Source organism: Bombus impatiens, unplaced genomic scaffold (assembly GCF_000188095.3).
Source record: "Bombus impatiens unplaced genomic scaffold, BIMP_2.2 scf_0318, whole genome shotgun sequence".
Classification (NCBI taxonomy): Eukaryota; Metazoa; Arthropoda; class Insecta; order Hymenoptera; family Apidae; genus Bombus; species Bombus impatiens.
In genome coordinates, this window is record NT_176737.1 from 265,776 (window position 1) to 284,688 (window position 18,913).

At 37.4% G+C, this 18,913-nt stretch overlaps 1 protein-coding gene across 1 annotated transcript in view; it reads right to left on the reverse strand.

Moving 5' to 3' along the window:
• Positions 1 to 2,328: 2,328 nt before the first annotated feature.
• The window catches only part of LOC100746574 (follistatin-A), a gene marked incomplete at its 5' end in the record, with an annotated part of 61,034 nt that continues 44,449 nt past the window's right edge, over positions 2,329 to 18,913 (reverse strand). The window contains 2 exons of the mRNA XM_033320486.1: positions 2,329 to 3,699; positions 8,220 to 8,516. Coding sequence (XP_033176377.1) covers positions 3,581 to 3,699; positions 8,220 to 8,516 — 416 coding nt within the window. The remainder of the gene's footprint in view (positions 3,700 to 8,219; positions 8,517 to 18,913) is intronic.

Below are 18,913 nucleotides of genomic sequence, written 5' to 3' on the forward strand. Positions count from 1 at the left end.
AAAGAAAATTTTTGAACTGCTACGAAATTTGGAAAAATCGTACTGTTTTGATAATTTATAATCCTTGTTGCGTTTAGTATTTGTTTCTTTAGTATGAGAAATGAACGAATGCTAGTGATTGTTAACAAGTGATCCTTGTGAGTTAATCCTGATTCAGCTTGGTCGTTTATTATGATTCCACATAGTATATGCTTGCATCACATAAAATTGAATAATACTGATTCGTTCAGAATTAATCTTCTATCTGAATTTTAAAAGGAAAGGAACATAAACTCGATCAGAATCTTTTAGAAAGTAACTCGCATTTCGAAGTCAGCATTTTCTCTTTGCAAAAAATGTAAGCTAAATTTTAAGATGATGGAACTTTCGATTTTAATCTCTCATAATTAAACATCTGTTGCTTTAGAGTAGAGATATCATCCTCCTTTTTTCTGGAAAAAATTTTCTCACAATGAATCTTTATCAATTTTATAAAATTATTCCGAGCTTCAACATTGATAATTATATAACCAAAGAGAACAGGCAAACATGCTCAACAAGAACTAATAATAGATCATAAATTCCACAAATTAGAATAAATAATTCCACATAGAAACAGTTACAATAAAAAAATAAATAAAATCATCAAACATCACCTATTCTCTTTTAGATGAAATTAAAATCTCTGCTATAAAATCCATTAACACATCGCGTACTGTAATTTCATAAATTACCGTCGATCCCATAAGCTTCGTTAAATTTAATTTCACTCTCCGCTTTTCAGTCTTTCCTGCCTCTTTTTGAAAATCTTTTTCATCGTTCGACCGCTCTACTCTATTAACTTCGTAACGGATAAATATTCATGCATACATCATGTCCCCACACCGGTTTTCTATTTTCTTCCTTCCTCTTCAAGGACGCAATTTCAGTGAAAAATTCCCGTAACTTTTCTAATGCGCGCTGTGCGACTACCTGGCGAGTTTTATCACGGACAAATATTTTCTAGCTGAACGTCGCCGGTATACGATACCTGCAATTTCCTTATTGCATTCAGTTTTAACCTCTAAGATTTTATTCAGCCATCGTTGTGCCTGGTTTTCTTCGAATAACGTTTGCGCTCGAAGCTTCAACAGCGTTTACGCGCTTCGACATGATCATATTTTCGTGATGTAATCTTAACCCCTTGCCTCACGATTTATTTACTTTATTTTTGTTCAGTTCACGTTAATTAATAATTATGAAATTGTCGATCTACTTATGAAATTAAAATTAAAATGGAAAATACAACGTGCCTTTGTTGAATGTCGATCATTTGCCGTATCACGAGTGTTACACGATATTATAAGGCAAGAGATTAACCGATTAATGGCCAACGTTATCCACGATGTGTTAACGAAGAAGCAATATTTCAATAAAGTGTAACTAGTTTGCACGATGTAACGATAGCCAGCCAGTTATGCGAATTAAAGTCGTAAAGATAAATTCGGCCGTCTGGATATTTGTATGAAGTGACTGTGATTAATAGACTGTGGATATTTATGCAAATTCGTATCTTATAAACACGACTAGAAAAATGGAACCTAAGCGGAGAATTAGTTGAATATTTTATATATTTTCTGTGTATTTTTACATCTTTAAATTTCTCATAAATGCATAAAAATCCGCGGTCTAACGATTAGTCCTGCGAAACTTGCTTAAGTCGTTTAAGCTTTCGGATTAGCTCCGTATTCTTTGAGTTCCTAAAATGATCTACTTACATAATACTCGTCGAACCATAGTAAGCACATGGATTGATTAATTTGAAAGTTTTCTCGAAAAGATCATGAATGGTTATTACTCATCGACGTCATTAACACTTTCGCGATTATTTTATGAAAACGAATGTTAGATACATCGTCAGGAGCCAATACAATTGTATGGCTGTAATTGGTTAAAGCGAATTATTATTACGATACATGTAACGAGATAGTTTAAACGATATTAGTGAATGAATGTTGCTGGATTAGTAAATGTTACTCTTTAGTATCGATGAGAGATTTACGATCCTAACGTTAAGAAATAATGCATAAACGTAAAGTAAACGTGCTATGTACAGAATTCTACAATATTAAACGGCAGTCGTGGCTAAAAACGTGCATGGATGAAAACATTGAAAATAATAATAATATTACGATAATAAAAATATTACAAGCTTACTTTTCACGTACTTGACTTGTATCGCGTTACTATCTCCGTATGATATAAATGTATTTTATATACGCGTTGGTAATAAAAGTTCACGTTACACCGTGTATCCTGTTAAAATAAGAAAATTAAAAAGCTGGTATTATGTTGAAGTTTTGAACACGATTTTCCAATCAGACTTCGTTTATTCATATTATTTCGAACAATAAATTAATTAACATTATAATAAATTAATACAAAAGAACACTGTGGTACATTATCGATTAAAACTGATCCGAATAAAAATAACGCTAAAAAGGCAAAAGAAAGAAAGCAGATGACGAAACAATACTTACAGCAATTTACAACTTCGCTTAATTCGTACACTATCTATATTATAATAGTGATTTTCATCGACCGGAGTTAACATATACACCAACATTGTACTCTTAAAAACATCGGAGAAACACTTTATCTTTGTAATAAATTCACCAATGATACTTCGAAAATACCTTTTTCACAGAAAGTACTATGGAAATTTTAAAAATTCAGATATTTTTCTATTCGAACAACCGACAACACTATCAAACGTTCTCAAAATGCGAAATAATCAATTTCTTACGCAATTGTCTGCGTCAAACTCGTGAAATACTTATGTACACCGAGACAATAGATACAAACCTGCGCGAATGGCTCCCGACTGGTAGCAAATCGCGCGCTTCGATCACGAAAGTGTTAAATTAGTCTCGATTCGCCAGTTTTCCGCTTCCTTTCGAATGAAAAAAAAAAAAAAAAACAAAAAGAAATCGTCACTTGTACGCGAACGAACCTGCGAAACCTCGAAATCCTCCCGAAAACGGAGAAAAGAATACTGATCTGCCCTTAATCTACATTATCCGGCACGAATCTCGCCGCTCGTGCATCCACGCGATTTTAATGGCGTTCATATATGTACGCTCTTGTATAACCTGCGAAGAGGAAGCGCGAACATGTTTGTTACGCGTCGTTCCTCGAGTTCTCCGGAAGTTCGAGCGGAAATTCACACGATATCTCGCGTGACATTTCCTTAATACGATCTAGATCGGTTCTAGAGAATTGGACGCGGTAGTCGTCTGATTCTTTCACGTTGAATTTTATTCTTCGATCGATTTTATTCGATCGCCCACGTCGATCGTTCGTAGATCCGCGAATTGATGAATTTTAACTTATTATTCTTCGATCGGCCACGTAGATCCGCGAACGAATGAATTTCATCTGATTACTTTTCGATTATCCGCGTGGATCGTTCGTGGATTCGCGAATGGATCGGAGGATATCTCTCCGTTTGCGACACGTTTCACCTATCCGCGTGGTTCCTTCGAGCGAGCACCTATGGAGAAATCTACGACTCGTGTCGTGTTGGCGAACAGGATCGACCGATCGATCGATCGATCGCGCGCTACGACAACGCCAAAGAACGATGCGTCTGCCCGTTGTACGAGAGGGATTCGGCGTCCTCGAATCTCGCGTCCTCATCCGCCAGATCGACGCCGTAGTTGCTCGAGGTGTTGTCCTCCTCTGTAACAAAGAGCCAAAGCAAAAGGGTGGTTATTAAATTAAAGCCTGTTCGATATATACCGCCTCCGGGCATGCCACGCCGATTTCGATATCTCTCGATCTTCTACGGAACTGCTGCGAAACCGATGCTATCTTCAACTGACGATCGTGAACGAGACCGAACACCATGCGAATCGAAAACGTTCCGCGAGCTTTTTCTTCGATGGTGCGCCGAGCTGTTTTTCTTTTTTCTTTTTTTTTTTTTTTATCGCGAGCACATGGTGCGATCCATTGTATCGTGGGCGATAAGAAATGCCGTTAAACTGGCTACATACTTCGATTTTATACGTTATTCTCCTCTTCTTCTCCCTTGGCTCGTTATTATCGAACGCGTTGATCGATGACGTGACATGTGAACGGACGAGGAATTGAAATGTAAATGACACGCGAGACTTAATTCATTCTACTATATGGATGCAGACTAAACAGCTCGATATAAGATTTTCAAGGCAGATCGTAATGGATCGTTAGCAAATTTTAATCAATTAGATGACTCTAATTTAGTCCTTGAAGAACGTATCTCTCTTCTTTTTGTCGTAGCAAGCTAATCTTTTTCAATCTGAATTTGATAAACTGTTATTTAAATAGGAACAAATACCGTCTAACAATAGGGAACGTATTTTAGGACGAACTAATTAGACATCGTTTTATAAATGAAAAAAATTACGTGAAGTAACGACGGTTATTTAAATATCTAATGCCTGCAGACTTGTACGAAGGTGATCTTGTGCATTTTTTCTTTCGAGATATTCGCTTCAAGATTTTTCTTTTGCGTGGATTAAGACGTACGTTTTTAATTATACGATGAAATATGTAAAACGAAATAAAAGAAAAATGATTTTCTTATTCATAAGTCTCTCGCGGACTGACCGATTTATCAATCAAATAACGTCAAAGTAAACAAGAACCGAGTTCTGTTTAACGATATAACTACCGACTTCATTTCACGCTTCAATTCATACGATTTTTCAATGATATTTCAATGTTATTATAATGTAAATCAACGTAACACAAAGCGTACGACAAGTACCATGTTTTTATATCTTTGACTTAGACTACTTTCAGAATCGCTAGCAGATATATGCTAACAAAAGGAAATAATAAATTGATGACAATTTCATAACTGTACGTAGAAAAAGCAATAATATATGATACCGCACATAAATAAATCTTACATACGGATCGTTAGTTGCATATACCATACGTTATTCATCATCGGTATCGTTCGTATGGTTTTATAAAAATGTCAACAGCTAGTACGTGTCACAAAGTTAGATTTATCTATATCCGACCTAACAAAAACTAAAACGTTGCACCGTTACTCCGTGTTTATGGTTTGCTGCGTAAAGACAATGCAAATTATTCAAAAGCTTCTGTTCCTGAACGTGTTACGATCTCTTTTATAATTTGCGTAATAGCAAACCGTCATTGTATCGTTTCCCGATGTAATTACGATACATATAAGCGCGTTTGCGGCATGAAAGAAAGCCGCATTCAACTGCGTCTATTATAATTTAGAGAAAGGAACCTATTCTACGCGTTGTTCTCCACGGGAACAACCGTTGAAGGTAATAAACGCGTGAAAAATATAATATGCGATACGATACACTGACGGAATGTCACAGACAGGAAATTTATATCACCGCGATATAATTCTATTTTTTCCAGTTCGTTTTATCGATTAACGATCTCTCCTTTGTTTTATTTATAAATTATCGTTCTACTGAAACATAGACAATTTTATTATCATCTGTAACTGATCTAGGTTACGGTTATGTTCCATAAGTTAAAAACGATCGTAGAGAAACAAGCTCTATCGCTTTGTGGTAGAATCCTTTTTCTAAATGCACGGGTGCAAAAATTAAATATTTCGTAAAGTGTCAAGCTTTGAATAATTTTAGCTTTTATTAATAAAATGGCACTAGGAATCAATTTACGCGAAAAAATTAGTTTAGTAGTTAGTAAATAAATGAATAGAGTAGAATAACGAAAGAATGGAATAATATAGCTATATAATAGAACGATAAAACTTTTTAAGCAGCATAAAATTTTCCTTACTTCCTTTTCTTCTCCGGCTTAACTCGAAATCGCTCTATAAAATCACCCTTTATTGTCTATTTTATAGTGATTTTGCAATACAAAATAAATCACGATATGCGACAGAATGTAGCATAAAATACTCTGTTGTAATTCTACCAGTGGTTTCATTCTGTACGATAGTTATTTTAATTTTATTGTTAGCGTGGGCATCGGAACTTATAAATAAATATCAATAACGTTAGCGAAATGGTGATCGATGTCGGAATACGTTTATACCGGTAGCAATTCAAGAAACCATCGTAATTTAATTGATACTGTAGGTACTTACTCGTGCCAAGTAGAGCATGCTACAAGTTCGATAAATTCTAGTCGGGTTTGAAAAATCGTGGGTCGTGCCTGAGATAAAAGTCAGAATAATTTAGGATGCTAGACGCTGATGCGTAAACTTTCCCGTTTATGTCCGGCATGCAACAGGTTTCTACATCTACACAAACATTTTGTACACGCACGACAAAAGCATTTTATCGACTGGAAGAAACGAAAGAATCGTATCGACAGCTTTTTCTTCGATTAATGCAATTACAGAACTTTTATATTTTATTGTGAAATAAGAAATAATTTCTCTTTCAAGATTATTGGGAAGGACAAGAGAAGTAATTCAATATTTCTCAAAGTTTCTCAATAAATCTTTTACTCATAATCTTTCATCTGTATTATCTTCTCGAATTACGCATAACTTTCGATTATTCTTTTCCCTCATTCTTGCAAAAAGACTAAGAATCTAACTCTTAACATTACTAAAACACGTTCTAACAGGAAGCACTGTTCTGTCAAACTATCAATCGACTCACAGCTTCGCTCATTGAACGCGAGTATTTCAAAAAATTAATCGTCAAAATTTCACCGCGTCTCAAGAAACTCTATATGTATAGATTCATTGAAGAAATCACTCTAAATCGCCTAAACGATCACTCGTGTGAAACATTAAATATCGAATGAAAATAAAAAAAGACAGCGAATGCGACGCGTTGAAAATTTGTATAAAAATCGATCTAGTTCCATGGGTTCCCATGGCGTGGCGACAACGCAACAGTAGGAAGCGTAGCGAGAAACGAGAGTGCACACGCAACGAGGCATCGCAAACGGAACTCTAGAATTCCATGGCTAGCTCTCCTCTGGGTTTTCGCGATTGACTGTGTTTAACGGGCGAGACAAGCGAGCGTGTGGGCGCGTATATTCTCAGAGGCGACTCGAACAAGGCGAATTCCACGCTGGATTACGACGATCGCTTGCTTCGCAGACGGCTCGTGAATGGCCCACGCCTCCGAGAGAAATAGATAAATGACCAGACGCGTATTCCGCTTTATCACGGCATGGGAAACGCGGCCCCTCGACATCGGCGATCCCTTGCTAAATGCGAAATGAAATCGGAATGGAAGTGTCGACCGCCACGCTGTTACCGTCTGCGCTCGTTCCGCTTGCTCTCCATGAAAAACGAGTTCACGCTCTGCATTTCAACTTTTTCTCTTTCTTATTGCTCCCCTTCTTCCTTTTTCCTTTCTTTTTGGTTCTCGATGGTGTTTAACTTTGCGCGTTTTATTATAAAATAAATGATAACGCAATAACGCAGAAAACACGCGAAACATTCTCCGAACTTTGAATTCAATGGACAATTACTATCAGCAAGGAAGCAGTTAAATTTTGCTTTATTGCAAGTTACCTCGATTTTCAGATTTATAAAACATCGTTATCGTCTGTCACGAGTATTTAGAATATTTGTCTGATTCCCCTACGTGAAGTTACATTTGCAAGAAGCAACGTATTGCAAGTTGCTAGAATAGAATAAAACGCACAATCACTTTTCAAAATAAAAAATATAATAAAAAAAGAGAAAAATGCTAAAAATTCCATCTCCAATTGTCAGCATCGATAGAAAACACCCATAAATCAACCTCATTGAAACAAACATATTTTCTAATCCAACAGAAACCTATTCACTGACTTTCACCATCCATGAGTATATGTATAACACGTGTAATACACACTTCATTCAAGTCTAGCAAACAACTTTTTAAACCCGTAAAACTCATTCAAACGAATAAAAACACATAAAACGAAACCTATACAAGATATAAATGTATCGTGTAAAATAATCAAAGTCGTGTCTTTGAATGTTGCTATTGAAATCTACCAAAGCCACAAAAACAACTGGTTGAAAATCATAAAACTCGTCAAATCCAATAAAACCAGCTAGAATCATAAGAAAGGTAAAAGTATTGCGCAAAATAATCAAATATCGTGGTCGCGTATTTGGATAGGCGTGAAGCGTCGAGCTTCGCTACTTGAATACAGAGGCTACTTGGAACAGACAGGGCCCAGCCAACAGTATTCATTGACTAGCAAGCGCGTGTTATCTACGTAATCGCGTGTCGAGGACTTACCGATATAGAGAGGAGAGGTGTCGTAGGCGTTGCAGGGGCCGGCGTGTCGCGTCTCGAGGACGAAGCCGGTAGCGCAGGCGTCCTTGACGATGTGACACCAGCTTGGATAGGTGATATTGTTGGTGGCACACAACATGGTCGCCGATGGATCTCGATCACGGTGTGTCCGGTTCCGGACGCGCTCCCGCTTCCGGGGACACCGATAGGTACAGGTCACGCAACGTGGTCGGCCCGACTTCATCTCCGATAGACACGTCTGCCCCTCGCGACAACGAATCGTCGTACAGTCTGCGTTCTCTATAAAATAGCAAGACGAATCGTAGCGTAATCAGTGTTCTCTAAAAAGTATTAAAGCGAATCGTTGTACAGTTTGTATTCTCTATAAAACAGCAAAACGAATCGTAGTATACCTAGCCATTGTTCCAGAAAAAATATTAAAGCGAATCGTATATTCTTTACGAAGTGGAAAAGAGGAATCGTAGCACAATCTGCGTTCTCTATAAAATGGCAAAAGGAAACGCAGTACGATAGAGTTCGATTTATAGGAACTTGTCTAGGCGCAACAAATTTATGTAATTGCGGTTCAAATAATAAAAGATTGTCGATTTTTTTCGCTACTAATTTTTATTCAAACAATAGAAGCTCGCGTTCAGACAGGTGAATTCAACCAGCAAAAATTGAGTTAATTGAGCGTCAACTAACATTTCGATTCGATAAATCGAGTTCTACCGTGCAATCTGTGTTCTTTATAAAATAGAAAAATGAATTACAGTACAGTCTGCGTTCTATAAAAAAGAATAATAGAAAAAAACGGCGCTGTCACGCATTCACCGAACGAATGGAAATTTTTTCGAATGATTAATATCGATGGATTTTGATTCGAGTTCGTTTTACGAGTAGAACGGTATTCCTTTTGCTCTTTGATGATCTCTCAGACGGAAACTGTAGATACGACGTATGCTGATGAGTCTGGAGGCTCGTTTGTGTTTTATAAAGGCGCTTGTGAAGGATTAAGTCTGCTGCAGAATCGTTTTTGTTTGGATAACTGTTCCTCCTTTTTTCATCTCGATGGATGATGATGTAACCCGAATGTTAAAAATCTTTTCCCTCTAGAAAAAGTGTGCAATGGAATTGAATTTAAGAGCCTCCACTTATCCGTGATCGCCTCTTCGTATACGAATGTTACTTCATTGTTTTATTAACTCCACGCTCCTTAAATTTTTACTTCCCATTCTTGCTTTAGTTTTAATCTTTAAACGTTAATTAACTGGACCATAAATATATTTGTTTCCGGTAAAACTGGTCTCAAATTTGTATACGATATATCTTTTTTTATACAAAAACATATGTTTCTATTACCAACGACCGATAAAAAAATAATTCTTCTCGTTGGTTAAAAAAGATTCGACCCTCAAAGGGTCAGCACAGAAACAAACTTCCCCAGCTTCCCTGTATTTCCCGTCGTAAGAAAAAAACGACTCAGCCAAAAATGAAGCAAAGAGCATAGTAGAATCGAGCGATATTTCGTCAAAGTCCAACTTGACAAACGTCCCACAAACATTTCGATTATATTAAAGAACCTTCTCTGAAAGTCTAAACTGGTACCGTCTGAGAAACGCAAGTTCACGATCGTTCCTTGTACCAAGACCTTGAGAGCTCAAACGGATTGACCTCATCGCGGAAGATCGAGTGGCAGGCAAAGTCACGGATGTGGATTGATTTTCGCGAACGCGAGACATCACCGGGGAACGTGCACGTTACATAATAACAAATGGCACTGGAAGGAACTGGCTAGTAGTAGAGCTACTGTGACGAGGCAGAAACGAGAGACAGGTTCAATCGTCGAATTAGACGCGCTCTATCTTCGTCCACTCGGTAGATTCGTGCGGTGACTCGTTCGCAGACACGATTACTGCAATAATATGTCGTTACACCTACTTGGGTCAATGGCCCACTTCTCACGGAGGGATCGTGTAATGTATTGCTCATTTTTCATCCTGCCAGTCGTCAATGCGTACGCGACCCGATGAAACGTTACGCAATTCGTACATCGACCGTCTACATTCGGATAAATCACTCATTTGGTCAAGCGACACGATTGTTTCAAAATTCGCAATTTGAAGTTTTGAGTAGATGTAGCTGATACCGAGACACGAAGATGTTTAGTTCGTGTGAAGTGTCTCTCTAATATCCTTTCGCTAAAACGTAAATTTAATTTACGATAACGATTGAAATTTACGACGATGTAAAATATTTCGAGCCAGTCTCGGATACGTAAAAGTTTACCAAACTTCAGTCTATGCTTATCTATGTTTCACTCTTATGAAACTAAAGTACATATTTAATATAAAAATAACCGGATTCTCCATTCTGAAGATTTACGATACTAACAATTTACGAAAAAGAAGCTCCAATTATTTTGCGAAGAGATTTGAAAGTACGTAGCCGACGTTTAACAGAGCTCAGAGTGTTGTTCGATCACTTAATTTACAATAATTTAAAATAAATCTATAATTTAGAACGATCAATATACAACTTCTTTTCATTTTCAATGTCAATAATATCGATTATCTCCTGCTATTTTCAACAAACCCACAAGTTGATATCTTTTCGAACTTCGAGGAAATTTGAAATGCTTATTGAAAAATGAGAAAAAGAAACAAGAATTTATGAATTAGACAAAGCCACAAAGAGGTTAAATACGTTTGGTACACGGTATATTTAATTGCCATTATAAGATCAATAACGCAGATGGTGCACATCTACCGTATGATAGTCTATATCGATCTGTCATGGGCCACTGTTATAAATATCAATTATTCTCGAGCATCGTATGAGGTATATTTGTTTGTCTGCCGGACGTCTGACGTATAAAATGGCGGACGTAAATTCTTTGTCTAGTCTAGGGTTCCTAGTGCACGTGTAAGCCACGATCGGAGCAATCATCATATCACTCGCGTGTGTAGTTGTAGTCTGTGTTGTCCGTACCACGTGGCTGTACTAGATTAATATTAAGTGATTCACGCTCCGTAATGCGATCCTTGTTGTTAGACACGATGCTTAGGCTACGTGCGTACTTTTATATGAAAGTCTACTCGATGCTGGATCTCATTGCCTGTTACACGCTGGCTAGCGTTACATTGTTATACATTGAGAGACATCTGCTTAGAGGGAGCAATTGGATTTATTAAGACACATTACGCAAATTGTAGTACCGAGAACATTATATTAATGAGAATACAACGCTGCATCTTTATTAGAAAAATATATGGGAACGCGTGTTATGGGACATGTCGAAAACAACCACTTGCTCCCTACGAACGTAATGGACAAAGCATTTGTAGAAATTATATTATCCTCCTTTTGTTATTATATAGTATTATTGATAACATTGTTACTTTATTGCGACGAAATTTATTATTACCTTCTTTCTTTTTAAATATTTTCTTAGGCTATATTAGCTATATTTACGTAGCTATATGTTGACAGTATATAGCTAACAATGAAAATAGAGATAAATAATGCTTAAGTCTAGTTTTTATTATTTTTAATTGATTATTCCTTATTATTATATTTATTTGTTATTTTTTATATATATATTATTCTTAACTATATTCTATATTATTCTTATTATTTAAATTCAATCGAAACTGTTTACGTCTAACCCGAATTTTCATAAAAAGCCTGCAATAACGTATTTATGTCTGAATTACAAGTATCTTTATCGTCATCGCTAAAAATAATTATATTCTCATATTTTACTCCCGGTATAATATATTCCAAATTTTTTTAAATAAGAAAAAAGACTTCATATGCATTATGCCACGCACGCTTTATCAATATAATTTCTCGCGATCGAAGGATGCTTGCAAAGTAATAATTCTGCAACCTATCGCGAAAGAAGTTGTCAAGGAAAAGGATTGACAGCATCAAAGGATATACTTCTTAAATCATCACTATAATCATACTATATTTCACCTGACGTTTCGTAAGATATTTGTACGGTAAAGAGATATCAAGGTAATCATGCCGGTTCGTGCACGTTTCCGTAGTTCAATCAGCACCTACATTGTGTCAATGCTACTCCAAGTTGAATGACCAATGACCCTCGTGCAAGGCGTTGCATAATATTACGTTCTGTTTCTTAGTCATTACGTATCAAACGATACGATAAATCGCAGTGCCTCGTTGCCTTTGACATTTAAGCCGAATCATTCACAGTGTACATACGTAATTATGTAATAACAGGCGCGCGGCCGCAGAGAAACAAGCAGAACAAACGTTTATTGAGACGATTCAGCAAGATTGTTTGCATTATTCTTCCTTTCAAAAGAATCTTTTAACACGTGCAATTCGCGGAACAGATGATTTCCGCGAATCTCTATATTTCCAGATCCAGGTATTCTTATAACAATTATTTATTTGCGTATTAGTTAAATTTCAAACTCGTCAGAACCATGAATACTGGTTATTGATCGAATAATCGGAAACAGAAAATAAAAAAAAAATACAAAATACGTGATGTTAATACGAAGAACAATTTCGTAAAACTGTTAATTATTATGGTATATTATTATAACATAAAATGTAGATTTCTATGAATAAATAAAAATATCGAAGATTAACGAAATGATTGCGATAAAATATTGACGACTTCTAATCTGCATAAGAGACCTCTCTTATTTGCGAGTTCGTCAAATATATCATATTGAACCGTTGTCTACGAAAATATAGCAACACGTTACTTGACACGCCTCAATAGAGCTGTAAATTCGTAAAGCACCAACGACATCTTCGACGAATACGAGACTGTTTGCAAATCCGCGATATAACATGCTTATGATTTATGATTCATATATGTGATGAGGGTCAACGCAAGAAGGAATGCACGCGGCCAGCCATTACGTATACGTATAAGCATTATGGCTCACGAATGGGCATATGTTCGTGAGGCACGTGCTCGTTAAAGAGAAATACGCTTCGTCTTTCAAGCATTATATTGTCTTATTTATGCATTTATTTACTCCCTGTAATACGTAACATCGTTCGACAGCAAACGTCATTCGACGTGCGAAGTGATCACCGATTCCGATAAGTGATTGATCAATATCATGAAATAACTGAAAGATTGATAAACAAATTATTTTATGATAATCTACCTTGTAATTACATTGTACGTACAATTATTAGATTTTATTCTAATTTTAAATAATTTGAACGGCGTATACGAAACTTTGTGTCAAATTTTCATCTGCTGTCCCTGCTGTCACTTGAGAGATTATCGCTATTTTTTTTTATTAAATCGTAAATTCAAAAATGTTCGTAGAATTGCAAAATTTTAACAATCGTTATATTTTGAACATTTAACGTTATCGTTCATTAGCACGTGTGTTTATTAACCGTTGTACGAATTGCCCCGACAGCGACGAGCGCATCGAAGCTATTTGAATTACAATGCCGATGTTAATCCGGATTTCCTTAATATTTCTTTGCTTGTAGTACTTTCTTAGCAGACTAAAAATAGCATGGGATCGTGGTAATGTTAATCGCTACGATAAAAAGCCGGAGTGCATGAAAAAGGAAAGAAAAACAAGAATGAAGAGGAAACGGAGAAATGAGAAGCGGACAGCAGATGAATGAACCGTTTAATAGGCGGTTAAGTCAAAGAGCATGTAATAACTTCGTACCGAACAAACTCTTTCAACGAAATTTATTTGTTTTTCTCCATAAATTAAGCGTAATTTACGGTGTTTCATTTCACACGCCTACGCAGCCGTTCGTATGATTTAAAACAGTGCAGTTACTCGAGAGTTAAAATTGTATTCCGCTGAATATCTCTATGAAAAGAACGGCCGTGCTTTTAACTCCTCGCAACCCAATTCTTTCTTCCCTCTTCAAAATGTCCCCGGTTATTTCATTTTATACAAATTCTGTGCTAAAAGGATAGATTGAAAATAAAATTAATAGCTGGCTATTAATTTTCCATCGAATAATTCGATTCTTAATTACACGAGAAAATAAGTCGTTTAAGTGGATCTGCAGAATCGCACAGTATAAACTTATACAGTACGCGTCTGTCTCCGATAATTCATTGACTTGGACACGAACGTTGTGCGCTGAATAACTGTGGTTATCAGTTGCAAACGTCGCAAAGTGATTGGGTAAGAAGAACTGAACTTTACGTCTTTTAAATTCAATAGTAGCAAGGAACTTGGATTTTAATGAAGCGGGTACGTAAACGAGTACAGCGCAATGTATGTATTTCTGTCGTTCGTATTGGGATGTTAGAATATGTCCATGCTGATAGAATGCTACAATATGTCAATACCGATTGAATGTTAGAACATGTTCTCTTAGAATATGTTTAAACTATCCAAGCTCTCAAGTTTCTTCAGGACACGCGTTGATCGTTTGTTCAAAATTCGTCACGACCACCCTTCCATGCGTCCTTGACGCGCCTTCTTCCGGCGTGGCACCCGAACTGACGCGAGATGTCCGGTTTTTCGGAAAGGTCGCAATACTCCTGCAGGTCAGTAACCTCGGTATCTTGTACGATTACAATATGGTTTCAAAGTTCCCTTTGAAGATACTGAGTTTGTAACATGTTCCTGGCTATCGAGTGCGAAATAAAATAAAAATGTTTAATGCGATTTGCTCGTGCTTCCCTAATAAGCTTTAAGATTCCGACTCGAAAGTAGTCCTCTTTACGATCGTGCTATAAACTTTACCAAGGAATACCTCGCGTGGTTCCTTGCGTGTTCCGGACGGGAAATTATATTAATTTAATCTGATAGTTAATAGCCTGTTAAATGACAATTAGACTCTTGTTTATTTATTTATTACTATAATTATTCTTCATATATAAATATTTTAATTTTCGCCTCATCTTAAAAGAGTTCGAAATTTTGTACAGTCACATCGTGTCAATCTTTTTACACAATTATGCTATCTACAAATAGAACAATCGATTTTAATCGTTTCGGTGATATTCTCGGAGACACGCGCGTCAATCGTAATTAACGAGACGTGGTTATTAATAATGCAGAGGAAACATGGGGTAGCTCAAAGTATATCCTTTTCGGAACTCGTTCTACCAGTCGTAACAAAGCAACGGATAGAACGTTGCATTGCTGCGGATTCGTGGCTAGTTCTCTCTTAGGGATCCGATATAATTAATTAGCAACGGCATTAAATGGACACGTCAGCAGGAACCAGTTGTTAGTCCCGTAATTAACGATGCAGGATAAGATCGGCTTTCTTTGTCCGTTATAATTTTCTGTTTATCTTACGCCGATCACATTTCGGTGACCGTAATTGTAATTTAGGAAATTGTTAAGCTAAAATAAATTTCTAAACGAATATTGATTTTTATCGATGATTTTCAACCACGATTCGATGAGTTTTTAAGAAACATTCGTGAGAAAGGATTAATTTGATGAAATAGGATCTCCTTTTTAGAAAAAGAGAATTCATTATGGATATATACTTAAGAGTGTCAAATTAAAAGAATAACTTTCAAACATGTTTAATCAACAAAGGTTTTATTAATCTACGATATCTTTGTTGAACAAGGAAATTTCATTAAAAAAACGATATCGAAATAATAACGTTAAAATACCTTAATATCGCTTAAGAGCCGCAATAACATCCACCATCAAGAACACGGAAAGTCCCATAAAAATGAAACGTTACAATCTCGTCCCTCCATTTACCCCGCATGCAATAATCTCTCTGACAATCTCTTCAACGTCCATGCAAACGGATAATTTCCCCCGGAACTTGCCCGAAGAGTGAAAAACGTTGAGGCGCGAAAAAAATTTGATGCGCGAGAAAACCATGCCAATGTATGGAGGAGCTATTAGCGGCGAGTAAAAAGAAATAAGCAAATTACTTAACGCCTATGCTGGCGCGAGAAGATGGCACCGCGTGTACGAGAGGTCCGAGAATATCAAAGAATCCGGACCGGCGGGGCCAGAGGTGGAAAGGAAGAAAAGAGAGAGACTGGGAAAAGCTCGCACATATTACCGTATGCATATTTGCAGACACGTGCACTTTCGCGCCTCGGATCCTCGAGGAAGACGATTATTTACATCGCGACACCTCCTCGCTAAGCCGGCTGGTTTATTTACTTATTTACTTCCTTGTCCTTCGTGTGTACCGTTTCTTCTTCCTCTCGCGGCTGTCTATGTTTCTTTCGTCGTTTTTTCCCTCTCTTCCTTCCCTCTTTTTTCCTCTCTTCCTCCACTGCTTTTCTTCATCGTGTCTCGATCGAAGGAAGTTTTTACGTTTCACCGGAGCCTCTATTAACTCGAGCGTTAAAATTTCTGAATTCCACCGGAACGGGAAAACAGAAACAGAAAAGCCGATGGCCGATGCTCGCTGAACAATCCATCGGTTTTTAGTAGGTCCCATCCAAGCGGTATCCGCGCGTTTTATTCGACGAGCACGATGGAATTTTACGAGAAAACACGATGCTTGCAGCATGACGTTTGGTCGTAAAAAGTGTACCTATTTTTGAAGGTGTTTTATCGAGTAGTATTTTTTACTTGACTAACATCGACTACGAATTATCGATGATTTATAAACGAATTTGGTTTCGAATTAATCTTATCGTAATGAATATACATCTTTTGAACAGAGATATACCTACAGACGTACAATGGTGAAAAATAATAGCGATAATCACGGGAGTAATTCCTTTGTTTCCAAACTGAGACAGTAGAAAAAAATCAGTCGAATATTTTGAATTATTGATATTTTATTGATATAATTTTCCCCATTGAATTACTCAATTTGTTGAGTATTTTTTCATTACCAAAATGGCAGAGGTAAGAATAAACATTTTATCCACGAGACGTAGTGTTCTCTTTGCGTCGAAATTGACAATGATAGATCGTAACAAAGTTTAAAACTAGAGTATCTATCGAAGTAAATAATTAAGATGTTTCAATGTTTCTTGCTATGGATACGAGAACTAAAGTTACCGATGAGTAAAAGTAAAAACATGTTCCTGAACTTGTTGCGAACCAGACAAGAACGAGATTCTTTTCACTTAGCAGATAGCTATTTGCTTAGTATAAAAATGTATTCTCGATTTGCGTGCATCACTCATACGACGTATAATCATCTCTTGTCTCTTTCTTCGGATCTTGTTTTACGATACCAAACAAAGATTATATCGATCGAAGAGATCAGTCTGAATAAACGTATCGTTATTTACAGAAACGAATTGCAACCTGTACTTAGAAAATTACATTTCAGAAAAAAATTAAATTCACTATAGTATAAAGAACAAACAAACGATGTTTATTTTCGTCTCGACATTTATCTCGACTAATACGCATTCTGTTCATAAAGGGAGATTAACATGTCGTTCAACGCAATACATACATATGTATGTAAAGCGCATTTCTACGCGTTCTGCCAGCTAAGTGTTAACCCATGTCGGGTCAGACGTTAACACATCGAGGATGAGACATTTTCTCGTGAATTTTACTGCGGGATAAACAACTTCGGTAAAAGGTATAATAGAAGTTCTGTTATTGCAATCAAGTTATAATAAACTCTTGTTAATACGGTTATCCGAACGTGAATTTTACCAGAAATTTACTAGAAATTGTAATATTTATGGAATGAAATTTTAGTTGAACCTCGATTTAATAAATTACAGTTGACTTTATCCGCTTGTCTCAACGTGAACTCCTATTCTGTATCTTAAAATTTCATCCAATAAATATACTTAGCTCTACTGTACTTTCAAACAGTCTCGAACCTAAACGAAATATTCCAGAAGGAATCTCTACAATTTTCCTTGCGTATTAATTGCACCGCTATAACAACGTGATAATAAAATGCGAGTACAGTGGTCCGATAAAACAAAAGGGTACGTGTCTCCTTCTCGCATCTCGGTTACGAGCAGACAAATTCTGCCAGAATTTCCGCTGCGACGCAAGGCGACGTATCGTCCCGTGCGTCGGAGTATACAGTTATCCGATCGGAATATTCAGAAACTGCGAACCTTCTCCCGCAGCTCCATCGTCGATGTGTCTCCTGAGTCCAGGGATCCGGCAGATTTCGCGGCAGCCGCGGTTGAATGCAGCTCGCATCGGCCCGTTACCACGGCGATATGTAAAACGCAGTCACGGGCGGACGATGCACGGTTTGCATACGGGCAAAGGTTCTTTTCGCCGATTGTTTACAGTATTGAGGAGCGGGCGAGCACGAGGACGAACGGTCGAGAAGTGGAAGGTCGAAGAGAAAGGGTGCGGCGAGGGGCAAACTTTTGAAGCGAACGAGCGAGCGAGTAAGTCGAGTGAGCAGGGTAAGACGCGTGGGCAAAGGAGGAGACTCGCGGCCTCAAGAAGCGAGTATTCGAGCGGAGGCATGCGCCAGTGAATGTCGATGTCGAGACGCAGACGCGCGGACGTTGATATGGTTGCAAGGAACGGACGAACGAACGAACGAACTGGCTTGGTGCATGGTCGTGGAGTGCAAGAGACGGAGAGGAAAGATCGGTGCGAGAAAGAAAGAGAGAGATAGCCGGATTCGGCTGGTGGATAAAACGGGTGGATCGACCTGGAGAGAAAAGGAGAGGGCAGATCTTGCACAAGTCCGGCGAAAAAAGAAGAGCTTGGCGCGGACGCCGCGCTACGCCGCTCGCCGGTGACCAGACACCATGCCGCACCGTGCACGGT